At 41.8% G+C, this 18,059-nt stretch overlaps 1 protein-coding gene across 1 annotated transcript in view; it reads left to right on the top strand.

The window, feature by feature from the left end:
• The window catches only part of LOC138853665 (uncharacterized), a 30,618-nt gene extending 18,777 nt beyond the window's left edge, over positions 1 to 11,841 (top strand). Inside the window, exons 9-11 of the mRNA XM_070091714.1 lie at positions 8,257 to 8,438; positions 8,920 to 9,070; positions 10,132 to 11,841. Coding sequence (XP_069947815.1) covers positions 8,257 to 8,438; positions 8,920 to 9,070; positions 10,132 to 10,419 — 621 coding nt within the window. The 3' untranslated portion in view covers positions 10,420 to 11,841. The remainder of the gene's footprint in view (positions 1 to 8,256; positions 8,439 to 8,919; positions 9,071 to 10,131) is intronic.
• Positions 11,842 to 18,059: the final 6,218 nt, after the last annotated feature.

Below are 18,059 nucleotides of genomic sequence, written 5' to 3'. Positions count from 1 at the left end.
TATACCCATCTGACCCCTATGTATAACCTCACCTATCACCTTCTTCATCCTATTACCTAATATCTTTGCAAAAATCTTGTAGTCAGAACACATTAGTGAAATAGCTGTATACGCACTTAAGTCTCTCCCCGCTTGCTTTTTGCGAACCAATACAACCACTCCCATACTTTGTGTCTGACCTAGCTTGCCCTCCTGTAGCATGCAGTTCATAACCCCCACCAGACAAGTATTAATATGCTCCCAGTGGACTCTATAAAAATCATTTGAAACACCATCTATGCCCAGCGCTTTGCCAGTACTCATGTTGAACACTGCCTCCTCAACTTTCCCCACGGTAATCTCTCCTTCCATCTCCATCCCCTCCTCCCCTTTCTGCCCTAACCCACTCCCCACCCTCAACATTTCCTCAAAAGCATCGCCCACTTCACCCTGTCTCCATTTCTCTCGAAACCAGAAATCAGCATAATTACTCATGCCTTCTGTAGTAGTAAGCACCTGACCCTTATGATATCCACCCACATCCTCACTCACCTCCAATTGCAAAATAGTTGACTCCTTCTGCCTGACCCTAAAACGTCTCAAAACACTTCCTGAAGGTTTATCCCCCCACAATAGAGCTTCCAATCCCGCCCTCACACGCAGGGAATCAAATCTGTCATTATGTTTTTTCACCAATCTACCTCTAAGTTGCTCCACGGTCCCATGCTGCGCCCCCCTCCCTCCTCATAACACTCGTTCAGCTGACATTCCAAATAATTCTGTAACCCATACCTCCACCTGGCCTCTTCCCGTTCCCTATTTTTAAAGAATCCAGCAATACCCGGCTTAGCTCTCTTCTCCCACCATTCCAAGACACACGGCCCCACTTCCCTTGATCCCCAAAAACAGTGCCACCATTCCCCAAAAGCACCACACACCCCGTCCCCCATCACGAGTCTCGCATTTAATTTCCAATAACCAGTGTATATCCTAACCATACCCTCCCAGTCAAGATCTGCAATAACCGCCCTATGGTCAGAAAACCCCATTTCAAAAGTCCTAACTCCCAGAACGCATAATGCTTCAGATGCAGAGCCTATCCAGTCGTGCAGCATAACCCCTTCGTAGAAACATATACTCAACCCTCCAACCATCCCTCCCCACTACATCTAAAACTCCCACATCTCCCAACACATTGCGTAAAAAGCCCAACACACACCCTGCCCCCCTCGGTTCCACATCACCCTGTCGTATGACACAATTCCAATCCCCTCCTATCACAATGACTAAAGGCAATCCCCTCAAATAAAAAAGCAAAACATCCCTCACGAAAGATTCCTTAACTTTTGCATTGCCGTCCGCCGGCATGTATACTCCTATAAAACAAACCCTTGTCTCACCCCACTCTCCCTCTACCCACACCACCCTCCCACCCCAACACACGCAAGGGACTGGTTTCCTTCACTGCCACAGCTACCCCCCTTTTAACCTCGCTGATCCACTCACATACAACTTATATCCCTTCAAACGCAACTCACATCTAACCTTGTAATTATGCTCCTGTATGAAACAAATATCCACATCAAATCTCCTCAAAAACCATTCCATCCACACCCTCTTAACCTCAGCTCTCAGGCCGTTAACACTAATAGTGACCACCTTGAATTATTATAGTAAAGGCGGCTTCCCCCGCTGCCTTGGAAGGTTACTCGAAAGACTTGGCTGCTGACTATAGCCACGTTTGGCACCCAGTCTATCCAGACCCCCAATCCCCCCCTTTTCCTTTGACCCTTTCAGCACCACAGTACCATTACCACCATTCTCCGGGAGATCTAGCATGTTCTTCCAAGATTTCTTTCCAGATCTCTGCCCAGGCGTTAAGACGTCATCCATATCCGATGTCCCAGCTGCTCGTTTACGTGAGCCTCCATCTCCACACGGTGCCTCAGCATCCATGTCCTCCTGGTGCACCTCAACCACCACCGTGTGCTGCTTACCCTCGTTGCACAGGGTCTCCTCACACTCCGGGGCAGCTGCTGCCCCACCAATGCCCTCCCGTCCTTCTCCCCTTCTTGACTGTCTTCCACCTCACCCAGGAAGTCTTTCAAGACCTCGTCCATCAGTCCATCCTTTTGCAAGTCACTCCTGCCAACAATCGCCTCCATAGATGTCTGCTCAGGCACCGTTCCCACAGGTAACGTGGCGCACGATCCCATCTCCGACTCTGCTCTGTCGACTTCCTCACTCCAACTTCCAGATGCCTACCTTTCAGCTTCACCTGTCCTAAGTACCAAAGCGCCCAGCTGTTGTTCCACCGTTGTTGGTGCCTGTTCCCTCTGTCCCTGCTGTCGATGACATTGGGCCGCCATATGGTCGTAAGAACCGCACAGCCTACATGTCCTGCTGTCTGGCTGGATGGCAAAGCGTCTACGACGGAGATGCCCGGGTGTTGTGCATGTGTCTTAATTTCATCTTGTCGGTATTATATACCATTCTTGTACTACTACTACTACTACCACCACCACCTCTTCCTGCCTATATATAGCCGTCTTGCTCCACTTCTGGTTAGTGTGACTTTGTAAATGGCCCAAGTCGGACCGAAACGTCGTCGTAAACTTCTCTCTTTTATGTGCGGGTTATTTGTGTATGTCTTGCATTGTCCTGCATAGTATACATAAACCTGGGTTCTGAACTCTTCCATCAAAACGTACGACGGTATAGGCTGTCTCAATGTCATCTTCAGGGTGAAGGATCCCTCTGGCAGCCCCATATAAGGCCCATCCTTCCACACTCCCAGTTCCGCCATATCTATGGAATACCGCCACATCATATTCCGAGGCCTCAAAGGGTACATTTCTCACCCTTACCCACGTTACATATTTATTTATTTATTTAGTAATTTTAGCATATATACAGAGGTACAAAAAAATACAGGTAAGAGCAGCATGCCAAAGCCACTTATATGCATAGCATTACGGGCTGGCTTAAAATTAACTTAAGATTAACTAAGCAATGATGAAATCAGTGATAAAACATTATTATAAACAGATAACTATAAAGCACAAATGAGTATTACAAAGACAGGTCATATGGTTGCATGCATTGCTGTACATTCAGTCGAATGGAGTATTCTGTTAGGTAGTGTATTTAAAAAAAATAACAAAGTTAGATTAGGTCCTGGATTTAACATTTGTGTGATATAATTGTGAGTAACATATAGGATATACAATTTATAAGGTTCAGTTATTCAGTATTTATTTGGTTTTGAGTGAGTAAGTGATCTTTGAGAAGAGACTTGAATTTATAAACAGGTAGTGTTTCTTTTATATTTACAGGTAATGAATTCCAGATTTTAGGGCCTTTTATGTGCATTGAGTTTTTGCATAGCGTGAGATGGACACGAGGAACATCAAAGAGTGATCTGTGCCTTGTGTTATGGTCATGTGTTCTGTTGAGGTTGGTAAGGAGATGTTTGAGGGGAGGGTTAATATCAGAGTTAAGTGTTCTGTGTATGTAATAGGTGCAGGAATAAGTATGAATGTTTTGTATGGTGAGTAGGTTGAGTGTTGAATATTGGTGGAGTGTGCTGCTTGTAGTGAGAATTTGTTATCATTCTAACTGCAGCCTTTTGTTGGGTAATTAGTGGTCTGAGATGGTTAATTGTTGTTGAGCCCCATGCACAAATTCCATATGTGAGATAGGGGTAAATAAGAGAGTGATAAAGGGCAAGGAGGGCTGACTGTGGAACATAGTACCGTATCTTCGATAGTATGCCTACAGTCTTGGAAATTTTCTTAGAAATTTGTTGTATATGTGTATGAAATTTGAGTCTATTATCAAGGTGGATTCCTAAGAATTTTCCCTCTGTTAGCTTTGTGATAGGTGATCTGTTTATCGTTATGTTAAGAGGTAGATCTGTAGCTCTGTTACCAAACTGAATGAAGTAGGTTTTGTCAATGTTTAGTGTAAGTTTGTTAGTCCTCATCCAGGTAGATATTTTCTGTAATTTGGTGTTTACAGTATTGGCTAGCGTGACTGGGCTCGGGTGAGAGAAGACGTATGTAGTGTCACCTGCAAAAAGTGTGGGTTTGAGTAATTGCGAAGCATTTGGTAGGTCATTTATGTATAGGAGAAAGAGAAGAGGGCCAAGGACACTTCCCTGTGGGACACCAACTGTAATTGGTTGAGCGGAAGAGCTTGCCCCATTTGCGTATACATATTGGCTTCTGTTGCTGAGGTATGACTTAAGACTGAGGTCTTTTGTTCTGGACGGCGTCAGACCTCAGCGTCAGATCAACACCACGTGTGCACACCTCATTGTGGGGGGTGCTCTCGGGACAATATAAGCCCAAGGAACAGCTGAATAGGGAGATTCCTGCAGGGCTCTGGCCTGGGTGCAGAGCTCCTGAGCAGAGAGACTTCGAGTGGAGCTGCTGCTTGGGTGCAGGGCTCGGGAGAAGGCTGCTGAAGTCTCTGGAGGAGACTGTCGGAGGCAATGGGCAAGAGTACTGGCTTGGCGCAGTACTCGTGCTGTGTAGGTCTTGGGACCTGTGGCTTAGTTCTTGTGATGAACTGTCCTTTGAACCATATTGTAAGTTATATTCATTTTAAGTTGATTGTATTCCCTGTCTCACTGCTTATGTGTACCACCCCATTTGTCTAAACCACAATAATGTTCTCCTGTTCCCAAATATATTATTGTACAAGGACTTAATAATAAACTGTGTTTGAGTAGAATAGTAATATTCACTGTCCCCGTTATTTACTCATTTCTCCATTTATTTATGTTTAGTTAAAGTAGTGAGAGGGTGAGTAGTGTGGTGGGTAGAGTATGAGAGGTGAAGGTGTAGTCACCAGTGACCTCACATTACCTACCCCCGCTAATCATCTCTCCTACCACCTCGCCTGCCTGTCCCCTGCTTACTGACTCCCTTACCCCCATATTCCCCTAATCATTACCCCCCTACATGACATGGTGTCTAAGCAGTGGTAATTCTTATTATTTTTATAATAGGAATCAGTCCCATGTGTCCTTTTGGCTGCTCGGTTATACTTATGCTATGCTACTATTTGCTACCATTTTTTTTTCTTGTGTGTGTAAAGCTAAAGTAAATATCTGTGTGAGATAATTCTAGTGACCTTAACTGACCTTTTTTGACGGTGGGTCTGAGTAATTGTGTGGTTGTATTATTATATTTGGTGGAGTTGTGTGTTGGTTTGAGATATATGGTGGAAGGTGTGAAGGTTTGCGTGAGACTTTTGGGGGAAGCAATTACTGGCCGAAATTGAATATTTACAGAGGAACGAGACCCAGCCCACCTTGGAAGACTAGCCCACAACTGTCACCCACTGAAGAGCTGCCTATGATTATTATCCACCTGATGTGCCCAGTCACCCAGTTGACGTGCCCCAGTAGATGTATTGCTGCCCTGGTCTGTCATCCAATGTAGTGGGTGTCTGTCTGCATCACCCAGACTCTGTGACCATCACCCACAGACCGCCAGTTACCCGCAGTTGCCAGGGATGGGTGACCGCACCTGCCGTTGATGACCTGAAGTGACCTCACCTCACCTCGAGCAACTGACCATAGCCTGCTACTGCTGATGTCGGCTGCTGTGATGCTGTCGGCGATGCTGTAGCCGTGAGGTGATGCTTTGGCCGTGCTGAGATGCTGTGGCCATGCTGTGATGTTGAGATGCTGCGGCCGAGCTGTGATGTTGAGATGCTGTGGCCGTGCTGTGATGCCGAGATGCTGTAGCTGTGCTCCGATGCTGTAGTCGTGCTGCGATGATGTGGCCGTGCTGTGTGCTGCTGTGATCCGGCCGTGCTGTGATGCTGAGATGCTGGGACCATGCTGCAATGCTGCCTAGCTCAAGAGGAGATGATGGCGGTGATGCTGCAGTGGTGTATGAGGGATTCTGGCTGGTGTGCCAGGATAAGAGAGTCTACTATGATGGAGCTGCCATCCTCGGAGATGTGGAAGGACGCGAGCCGCAGAGATGGACTCCAGCTGCTGGGACCAGCCCACTATCAAGGGTGGTATGGAGGTGTATCCTGCCTTGCTGGTCGACCTGTACGACCGGTATGCGGGGATGTCCTGCCAGCCATGAGAGACAATTGAGAGTGTGAGATGTCCCCAGCCTACTTTGACTTGCCAGAAGTGTTAGTGTTACCTGTGTGAAATAAGGTGACCTTGAATACGGTCCAGTGATTATGGCCGCCTTGTTTTATGAGGCCAGTGAATCCTAGTAGCGGCATAGGATAATGGAGGGTCTTAGCTGCGATGTCTGCCCTGTCTCGATTTTCAGATGTTGTAGTGTGCATGTGAAGTGTGCCGAAAATGCGACCTTGGTGGTCGTGAAGTGGTCCAGTTGCAGTTATTTGAAAGAATGCAACCCGTTGGAGCAGTTTTCCACGCCATAGAAGCCTAGAGAGATTTGGCCCAATGGTTAATGTGCGAGGGTGACTAGCATTGGCTAGTGCATTTCTAGTAGAAGTAGGGAAGGCACTGGAGCCTGATATTTAGTTTTTAAGGAGAAATGATGGGTAAGGAGGCTTTGCACCAGAGCAACTGTTATTCTGGCCAACTGAGAGGTGTACTGATTACGCTGCCTTGTGGTAGATGAGGAGGTTGAGGGAAATATATGTAATTGAATAATTTTGTATTATGTATAATTTTGTCTTTGTACTGTAATAGATTTAAGGGGTTAGGATTAAAATAGTCTAATAACTTAGGACAAATTGTCCTAGTTCTCAGATATTTTAAATTGGGGGAGAAAGGGGGATGTGATGTAGTTCAGCTGGGCTTGTGAGGTCTCTGGGGAGACCTAATTTAACCAATTATATAGTCACACCTTGCCTTGGCAAACGTCTGTCAGCCATGCCTTTTTGGCTTAAGACTGAGGTTTTTTGTTCTGGACGGCGTCAGACCTCGGCGTCAGATCAACACCATGTGTGCACACCTCATTGTGGGGGGTGCTCTCGGGACAATATAAGCCCAAGGAACAGCTGAGTAGGGAGATTCCTGCAGAGCTCTGGTCTGGGTGCAGAGCTCCTGAGCAGAGAGACTTCGAGCGGAACTGCTGCTTGGGTGCAGGGCTCGGGAGAAGGCTGCTGAAGTCTCTGAAGGAGACTGTTGGAGGCATTGGGCAGAGTACTGGCTTGACATGTCATGTAGGGGGGTAATGGAATGAATAGATAATTGGGGAATATGGGAGTAAGGGAGTCAGTAGGCAGGGGACAGGCAGGCGAGGTGGTAGGAGAGATGATTAGTGGAGGTAGGTAATGTGAGGTCACTGGTAACTACACCTTCACCTCTCATACTCTACCCACCACACTACTCACCCTCTCACTACTTTAACTAAACATAAATAAATGGAGAAATGAGTAAATAATGGGGACAGTGAATATTACTATTCTACTCAAACACAGTTTATTATTAAGTCCTTGTACAATAATATATTTGGGAACAGGAGAACATTATTATGGTTTAGACAAATGGGGTGGTACACATAAGCAGTGAGACAGGGAATACAATCAACTTGAAAATGAATATAACTTACAATATGGTTCAGAGGACAGTTTATCACAGGAACTAAGCCACATGTCCCAAGACCTACACAGCACGAGTACTGCGCCAAGCCAGTACTCTGCCCAATGCCTCCAACAGTCTCCTCCAGAGACTTCAGCAGCCTTCTCCCGAGCCCTGCACCCCAGCAGCAGCTCCGCTCGAAGTCTCTCTGCTCAGGAGCTCTGCACCCAGGCCAGAGCTCTGCAGGAATCTCCCTACTCAGCTGTTCCTTGGGCTTATATTGTCCCGAGAGCACCCCCCACAATGAGGTGTGCACACGTGGTGTTGATCTGACGCCGAGGTCTGACGCCGTCCAGAACAAAAGACCTCAGTCTTAAGCCGAAAAGGCGTGGCTGACAGACGTTTGCCAAGGCAAGGTGTGACCATATAATTGGTTAAATTAGGTCTCCCCAGAGACCTCACAAGCCCAGCTGAACTACATCACAATATATACATATTAGTTTCTAGGCATTTTACCATCCTCAGGATATATATATATATATATATATATATATATATATATATATATATATATATATATATATATATATATATATATATATATATATATATATATATATATATAGTGTACAGAAACTGCAACAGACGCCAAATCTGATCGAAGTATTTTTCATGTTTGAGAAAGTATCTGTTAGCTAAAAAAGTAGAAAGTGCCTATTCATTAACATCTGTAAATGATCTTTCAGAAATGTAATGTCACCGGGGAAGGGGCGAAGAGAGTCTTAGCTGGTCGCTTCTCATATATTGCATTCGAGAGTGAGATCCGATGCATAATCTTTCCTCTGCACGTTGATAACCACGGTTATTCACCTTTCTACATCAGTACAACAAAGTACCCAGCCGTCAGCTGGAACACCTGGGGCTTCAGGCAAGTAATCTCAGGGCTAATATATAATTTATATTTTTGCGATAAGCCTGTTTGTACCACTCTATGAATGGAGTGATGGAGGCTAAATATTTCATCCAAACATATTTGTAGTAGTCGCAGTAAGTATTCCTTATTGTAAAATAGCGCTCTTCTGTTATGTTAAAATATATAGCAAATTTCATATTTACAACGAAACCTGAACCACATCTCGGTCCGTTGGTGATCCATTATAGCTCTGGTACTACAAAAATAAACTGATGAACTCTTAGTGATGCTGAAAAACCAGCTTTATAAATACAATGAATTCTTACCATATCTAACTTGTTTGTGTGAACATGTTTGTTGGGGGTTCTTGTCCTTGCGTACTGTACTCAACTTGTATATTTACCTCTTAATTACCCACAGACTGAAAATACTTAGTAATGAAAAAAAGTTTAATTTCATTATTATTTAAAATTCCTCAACCAAATATGCTTCGCAGAAAGGGAGCCCCGATTATCGGCCTCGTCAGCAGAATGAAGCAGAGAATGATAGAGACTGGTCTCATAGACCACTGGCTGGACGACCTATTTAAAGCAGAGACCAAACGCATCAGAGAAGCTCTAGGAATGAAGACAACATTGTTTACTAAGGTAAGACACAAGGAGTACATGTACAGCAAAAGTTTCTTTCTGAAAAAGTGTACTTTCTTTTACCTGAAGAGGACAGATCCAGAAATCGACAAAAATGTCTCTATTTTGCACCCCTATGTCTATTGGAAGATATTAAATATGCATTATAATTGATATAAAGTACAATGTCGTCAGTAAAGATGTGTGGATAGTGAATATGATATAGCTAGCATTATATTTACATGTCAGTATTTTTATATTCCCGCAAGATATTTTTTTTATTAATTCAGTAACAAACTCCATTATTTTTATTCGTGGACCTAACCTCAATTTAAATCGCCGTACATTATTTGCTTCAATGACTGCTGATGAATAGAACAGTCTTTATAGACAGTTCATCAACAGTCGTTACACTGTTCTATTCATCAACAGCCTTTATAGACTCTTCTATTCATCAACGACTGTATTGTCAGACCAATGTCTTCATGGATCATTTCTAAGTCTACTGTACATTTGGCCAGTCGTAATCCATCGTTATGAGTTTGATGAAATATTTTTCCATTAACGTATTTAGATCCATTGTATTCATTCACACATTTAAATCCTGTCGCAAGACATACTGTCTTTGAAGACAGTCTGAAATTCTATGTCATTTCTTTGTATGTCTTTAGTGTATTACATTCATTAAGTGATAAGGAGGTCAGAAATGTGCTGTATAATTTAAATGAGACGTTATTAGAGATACTCATATTTGTGGTATAACACGCTTGATGACTTTTTAACATTAGATTCAAGTTAGATATTTGATAAATTAGACACGATATAGCTGGAAAACATTTTAGAGACATTTCGCTTGGTTTGCAAGCTTCTAGCCACAGTTTTTTGAGAAAACGTTTCAACCAACCTAAACGTTGTCATTTATCAAGTTTTCCATGCTGCATATAGGTATCATATTTGTTGCAGTTTGTCGGTACACACATGTCGTTACAATGTAGGTATTGTAGCATCATACACGTCACATGTATAACTAGGTACCGCTGTGCATTTAAATATTACTACACACACACGTTATCCTTTCACAGATGGATAACGAGGAGTTGGTTGTTTTGGGGATGGATCACCTCCAAGGCGCTTTCTATATCTGGCTGTTGGGCATCACCATTGCTTTCTTATCTTTTCTGGGAGAGAACTTCGCCCACTGCAACACACACTTTCTTAGAACACACAGTTGGAAGAGAGAGACATCCGGTGCTTCGCGGTGCATTGAAACTGATCTTCTAAAACCCGACCTTAACGAATCCGATCCTGACGACCCCGGTTCTCTCGATCCCAGTCTCCTCGCCTCTGGTTTCCCGGCTCAATCTCCTTGACGAGACTCGGACCATTCACCAGGCAAGAATGACACTGGTATTCTTCATACCCGAGGTAAATTACTCCTTGAGAGCAAGTGGTATCAAAGATTCAGATGACTCCATGGTAAACTATAAATCTGTGAGCAGACTTTTCTTTGAAATTCACAGACTAAAATATTTTTAAATGATCGTGTAATCGTATGGTTTAATTACGATTCATTCATAAGACATGCCAAAAAGAATAATATTTTCCCAGTGTTTGCAAACAAATTAATTAACACCCTTATAGTTTTGGAAAAGGTTGATTAAATTATTCATTTTTTTTAAATATGCGAGTGCCATTTAGAGAATTCCTAATTATGGAAGTAAATTTATTTGTCGTTAATTCACTTTTATGTTACATCTCTGATACTTCTTTAATCAATATTTATCTTTATTATTATTATAATATTTACATTAAGAACTAAACCAACGTGGGGCATTCAGCAACAAAGTGACAGAGGCTCGATACTCCGTTTACTAGTTGGTAAATAAAAATTAAATCCCCGTAGGCAGACTTCGCCTCAATGTTTACTTCGTGTTGATTGGATTGGCAGGGGCTGTAAATTTAATATGAGTATCACCTGTTAATTTTATAATACAAGTTTCATGACTGCACATGTAGATATATATTTTTACAATGACCTCAGAACTGATGTGGCAAAACTGTTCGAGTTTAGTCATTCTTTCACTTTCATTCTGAAAAGATCAGAAAAATACGGAATACACAGCGAGGTACATGAAATTAAGAAGCCACTTATCTCTGCCTTCGCCAGAAAAAACACCACACCAGGATAACTCTCTAACAGGATGGTGGATATGTTGTGGGAACAGTATGCTAAATGAAGTACAGGGTTACTACCTGTTGATCCAAGATGTGGTCTGTTAGAACCACTTCCATACTGGTTATTGAGAACTAGTGAGGGAAAATAGATGGGTTTGGTGTCAAATGAATTTAAATCAATTTGTGTAGTCCATAGGAAAATATATATAATGTTTTTTTTTTCAAATGTTCCTTTGAATGTTATGCTTTTAAAATGTATGTGGGATTATCAATTCTCTGTAGTGAAAAGGAGGTTCTGCGGCTGTAACTTTTTTGTCTGTAATATTTGTGCTGCTGTATTCCTTGTATTATTATGTAATCATTGTATTTATCAGTTTTTGATATCCTAAGTCTTCTAGTTGAACCCCTAAAGGATAACTTGTATTATATATCCATAAATAATATAATTAACACATATCCTTTAAATTTCTCCATGTACACGCTATGGCATTTTTCATATATATCTATGTATCCATGTGTTTTTTTCATACTTTAGTGTCTCCGAGTTTATTATTAGTTCTTTATTTGCCCTTCAATAAAATACAACTTGGCCATGTTCATAACTGGTTACACTTTTACCTCTTTGAGTTTTGAACTGGATACCTTCCAACTTTTCTCCAAACTTATATTTAAACAGTCAATATCAAGATTCTGAACAGGGAGGAAGTGCACTGTATTACTAGCCTATAACTCGTAGCTGTTGTTATCGTCAGAGTCAGTGAAGCTCTTCTTCCTCGACCATGTTTTATTTTAAACTGTGACCTTTATGAAATTTTTTGTATATTTCCCTCATACGGGTACTTTTATTCTTTTCTTACACTTTGGCGTCTTCTAATTTGTGTCACAGGAGCTGTGAATCGACCCCTGGAACCACAACTAGGTGAGTACAAACTCTCTTTTCTTCTCTTTGCCAGTCATTCACAATAGTAGTTATTGGTGATTATGTAGATATTCACCCATACTCACCTAAACATCAGCCATATTTTCCCTTCCTCTTCTTCTACCTTTGTTTTTCATTCTCACATATCTTCATCCTTTACTGGCTAAAGGCGAAGTTCAAACATCCAGTTTTCCCCGAAAGAAGGGGAATGGTCCAAAGGCAGGAAAGAACGAAATAAGACTGACCGAAATGCTGTTCGTGCTTCACCTCGGACAAGACTTAAATTACTCTTCCTGTAACGAGACGTTAATAACCAAAAGAGGCTGTTTATCCTTCTAACTTCACCTAAGACAACATGAGCACAACTCATCCTATGCTCGACACAACTTGTTTTCATATCATACTAACACGATTTTATATGGTATAAATATATGGTATATATATATGGTATAAATATATGGTATAAATATATGGGCTCGACTTCAAAGAAAATTAGCCTTCTACACTATACATTTTATTTATATCTATAGATTTGAGTTTAATCTTCCGAGGATAGCCTTTTCTTGCATTCAAACGCATACACACCGCTGCCGCCAAATGTTGAAAAATACCACAACATATACTGTGCAGGGAAAGGTAGACCCAGATAGACTTTTGGATGTATTGTCTTTATTCACAAGGATACAGGACCTGTGGTGGCTGTAAGGCGAGCCTTTACCTATGTGAGCAGGAAGCAAGGAAAGGTGAGGGAGAGGCAGCCTATATCCTGAATGTAGGTCTATTCCGGAAAGACTCCTTCTGGAGAGACTACGGCCTACGGCAGCTACATGTCAGTGATGAGACCTAGATTGACAGTGAGATAATCTGTTGTGAAACACAAGCCTGAAATAGTTACATGGAGGGACCTACATATTTGTTTGTTTGTGCGTGTGTGTACTCACCTAATCGTGGTTGCAAAGTCGAGACTCAGCTCCTGGCCCCGCCTCTTCACTGAGTGCTACTAGGTCCTCTCTCTCCCTGCTCCATGAGCTTTATCGTACCTCATCTTGCTAGGCTATTCCACTTCCTGACTACTCTATGACTGAAGAAATACTTCCTAACATCGCTTTGACTCATTTGGGTCTTCAACTTCCAATTGTGACCCCTTGTTTCTGTGTCCCCTCTCTAGAACATCCTGTTTCTGTCCACCTTGTCTATTCCGCGCAGTATTTTGTATGTCGCTATCATGTCTCCCCTAACCCTCCTGTCCTCCAGTGTCGTCAGGCCGATTTCCCTTAACCTTTCTTCGTAGGACATTCCCCTTAGCTCTGGAACTAACCTTGTCGCAAACCTTTGCACTTTCTCTAATTTCTTGACGTGATTGATCAAGTGCGGGTTCCAAACAGGTGCTGCATATTCCAGTATTGGCCTGACGTACACGGTGTACAGTGTCTTGAATGATTCTTTACTAAGTTGTATTCAAAAATCTTGATACAGTAAAAAAACTTTTGATAAAGAATTCCCCCAAAATGCTGATGGATGTGTCTATAAGATTCCTTGTAAAATTTGCGATAAAGTTTATTACGGTCAAACTGGTAAAAATCTCGAACTAAGATTAAAACAACATAAATATAGCATTAAAACCGGACAAGATTCCAATGCTCTATTTATTCATGTAAGAGATTTTAACCATCCAATTGATTTTCAAAAAGTTGAGAAAGTAGTATCAAGCATGTCCATGGTCGACAGGAATATAATTGAATCTTGTTTCATAAAAAGCAGTTTTGACAATAATATGGATATTTCCTTTGGTTTATATAAATTAGATCCATTTATAATTAATAGAATTTGGGAAGAATTTAATAGTACACTGGACAAATAATATTTTTTAAATTTTCTTGGGTAGAATAGTTTGTGGGTGAGTTGTGCAAAGGACCTATCCAAGTTGGGTCGGCGCGCGTCAGGTGTTTAACCGTTGTGGGATCTGATAGTGAGGTGCTGGCCAGACCCCTTATATAGCTTCCTTGGATGCTTTACTTTCATAGTTCCTTGATAATGTGAGTAGTTACGAAAGTGCTTGGAATTTCTCTATTCTTCCAGAGTGGTTGTTTTGCATATATATATATATATATATATATATATATATATATATATATATATATATATATATATATATATATATATATATATATATATATATATATATATACACATACGTAAATTTTAGATATATGTTCAAATAAAGGTAGGATATGAAAGCCAGCCACCTCCACAGAGCTTCCATTGTCTCGCTAGGTGACTTGCACCTCACACATGTTACATTAACTCTATATTATAATCTAATGTGCATGAATAAAACAACATAATTCCTTAATCTATCGTTCATCTAAAAAAAAAAAGTGTAACAACGCATTGCAAGTGTACCTATGCAGAATTACTCAGATGAGAGATACACACTGGTATCTTGTGTGAGACACAGGGTGTTGTATCCATGGACCGAACCAGTGGGAGTGGCGTCAAGGACACGCTAGTGCTGTGTTACCACCCATCTCCAAACACCCTTCCTCACCCCATAAAGGGAGGTTCCTTAATCCTGGCCAGAGGGATGCTCTTAATGCAAGGAATTGGGCTTCTTTCTCTACTCCATTAGATCAAATAATAATACAATAATAATAGTAATAACGATAATAATCATTGATAATAATATACAATAATAATAATCATTGATAATATAATACAATAATAACTAATAATAACAAAATACAATAATACCTAATAATAATATACCATAATAATAATAATGATAAAAGATAATAATTAAAGAACGCCTATCATGAATATGCTAATTGTACTTTGTTTACTTCCATCTGATTTTTTCTTGGCTTGTACCCCTCAAGGTAGTATTGTCCCGATGCCGTTGGTGCAGGCTCTTGATACGAGGAGCTAGAGTTATGTTCTACCCCACTCCTTCCTTCCTATTTTCCCAGGTACCGTATGGGCCTTACGGGTTTAGCGATTTTCTCCATGAATAACATATAAAACAATATCTATTCTGTTGTAGATTCGCCAGTATAACCGGCCGGCGGCGGGCCTTTTTCCAAGAGGCGGCCCGGTCTTGGCTTCCTGTCGAGGGAGTGTCTCAACCAATGTCTGCCATGGGAGGAGGTACAAGTACCTCCTCGTCTTCTGGGACCAGCTGTCCCCAGGCATAGCCCCATTCCCCGCCCCAGCTGGGCTCGGAGGAAGAAGCTAGGCACCGTGGGCTACCACAAGCCCCACCCACACTGGGCTTGAAGGATGTGGTAGCTGCATAGCAGCAAAAGATGTCATGAGGTGCAAAGGCAGCAAGCACTACAGGGTCCTTTTGGAGGCACACCCCAGCTTTAGGCATTAAGCCAGAGCGCTGGGGAAGCTCAAGAATACCTCTTGCTATGCGTGTTGCTGCTGCTACTACTACACTTGTTCACCCCATGTCCATCCTGTGGAGGGTAGTGGCTAGTTTATTGTTCACCCCATGTCCATCCTGTGGAGGGTAGTGGCTAGTTTATTGTTCACCCCATGTCCATCCTGTGGAGGGTAGTGGCTAGTTTATTGTTCACCCCATGTCCATCCTGTGGAGGGTAGTGGCTAGTTTATTGTTCACCCCATGTCCATCCTGTGGAGGGTAGTAGCTAGTTTATTGTTCACCCCATGTCCATCCTGTGGAGGGAGCACAAGAGCGTATGGATACACATAAGGCCTAGAAACTATGGCTTCAAAAGTGTTACCAGGAGTATATCAGCATTGACATCTACAACTGACTCATCTTTTTTGCAAGCAATTTCCTTAGCATGTCTGAAATTTAGTTCTCATTAATAACATAATTTGACATATCACATAAGATCATCTTCTGTCTATCCCTATATTCCGCAATAAGTGGACAATTTAGCACACAGAGTTCAAAATAGTGACCATAGTGCTGTGTGTCTGCCAAACTGCCAGAAGTACTTGCAACCAAGCCTGAGGTTGGCTAGTACAATATAAGTTAGTATGCTCATTTTATCATAATGAGTGATTGATCTACTCAGGCTTCTAACTGCATTCCTGTAACATTCAGTTTCATTTTTTTGCCTCTCTTCTGATATTATTATTCCTAAAGCTAGTGTGGAGAAATTTTCTCCAGGAGGGGGGTATCAGCCCCCTTCAGCCCTTTCAGCCCCTTCAGCCCTTTTCAGCCCTGAGTGGCCAAGCCCTCAGAAGGGGCGAGCGTCTTGTTTACTGCTAGAGTGAGTAATTGATCACAGATGCTATGCCACGTAGTCAAGTGACCTCTGCTCCTTGCAGAGGTGTTGCAAAGTGTATTTTTATAAGAGACAGTACATCTCTTACTTAGCAGGACAATTAAGGAAAATCCTGCTCCCACTTTATTACCATAGTAAAAATATTGTTGTCTATGCTTAAGACAGCAAGAAACAAACATTCTGCTTTGTTTCATCGAGGAGGTGACAAGGATGCAAGGTACTAGGTCAGCGTTTTTTTTTTTGTGCTAGGGCAGTGACGGCTTGGGGCGGTGTGGCGACGCAAGATTAACTTTGACTCTACTACGAGTGACACTGACGCCAGGATACTGATCTGTGCGTTAGTGTGAACAAAGTGTCTCAAACACAAATACTTAAGAGAAGTGTGATCAGCTTCTCTTGTGATACATTGTGAACAATAAAGACAAATCTTGTGGAACATAGTGTACCAGTGTGCGTTTCCTAGACAATGGAAGACGTGGACATCCAAGGACACTTCAGCTTCTATCAAGTCACCGATACCTGTCGAAGGTGTTGAGAACACCATAGCTCACGTTACAAAGAGCAAGGTATGTTACGAATTTCTTGTAGATCGGAGGATTGCGCAATTCTTGAGTCACAAGGAGTTTGTAATCAACCTATAATCGGCAGTAAGGTGTGGACTTTTGAGTCCAAACAAGTAGGTATTTCGTCAGCCATCATCGAATGAAATATGCTGACATAACACCCCCTAGGGGTAATTTATACTTACAAATTGTATCTCTTGACAGCCCAATGTTGTGATGGTTTCGACAGCTTCTAGACCTCGTCTGCAGGGGTGGCTGTGTAGACAATTTGCTGTCATTTATCAGCTAAGTGTTCATTATATATAGTTATAAATTATATCTTAGCTGGTAAGGCCAAAATTCTCAACAGAGTTTGGTCGTGCTCGAACCGGATAAAGACCACACTGTGGTCCAAATATGTTATACTACAGTGTACAAATAACCTATGAGCCAAGGTCCTTCGAAAAAAGCTGTAAAACTAGTGTTTTACAATATAAATCAGTATAAATGAGTCCCTCCAGACTCAATCACAGAGAATGGGCAGCCAAAAGAAAACGGGCGCTCACCCAGCGTTCACCCAAAAGAAAACGGGCGCTCACCCAGCGGACACCCAAAGAAAACGGGAGCTGGGTGACTCACCCACATCCTGCACCCACTGCTCCAATCTCGAGAAAATGCTGATTAAGACAACAACAACCCAAGTGATGTTGTTTGTCTGAGTGTATATATATACACAGTGTTTATAATGTTTATAGACAGAAATTAAGAGACAAGATTGTGTTAAAGTTTGTTTCTTATAGATCTACCTGTTATATTAAAGGAACTTATATATAAAGTGTAAGCTTTCAAATATATATTAACAGTGAAATTTATATATGTGAAAGTAATATTCATGTGTGATTTACAGTTATACAGTGACATTTATAGTGTATAGTGAATGAAGTGTATAACATCGTTATTTACGATTAATCATCATGGTCAGGCTGACACAGCAAACAAGCCATAAACACCAGACACATGTACCCTGTACCCTTCATGGTCATTGACCCTGAGGTTAAGCTTAGTGGGTCAGTAGTGTCTGACTCGATTATTGCTGACTTAAGCATAACAAAAAC

Source organism: Cherax quadricarinatus, chromosome 37 (genome assembly GCF_038502225.1).
Source record: "Cherax quadricarinatus isolate ZL_2023a chromosome 37, ASM3850222v1, whole genome shotgun sequence".
Taxonomy (NCBI): Eukaryota; Metazoa; Arthropoda; class Malacostraca; order Decapoda; family Parastacidae; genus Cherax; species Cherax quadricarinatus.
This window is presented reverse-complemented; position numbering and strand designations above follow the sequence as displayed.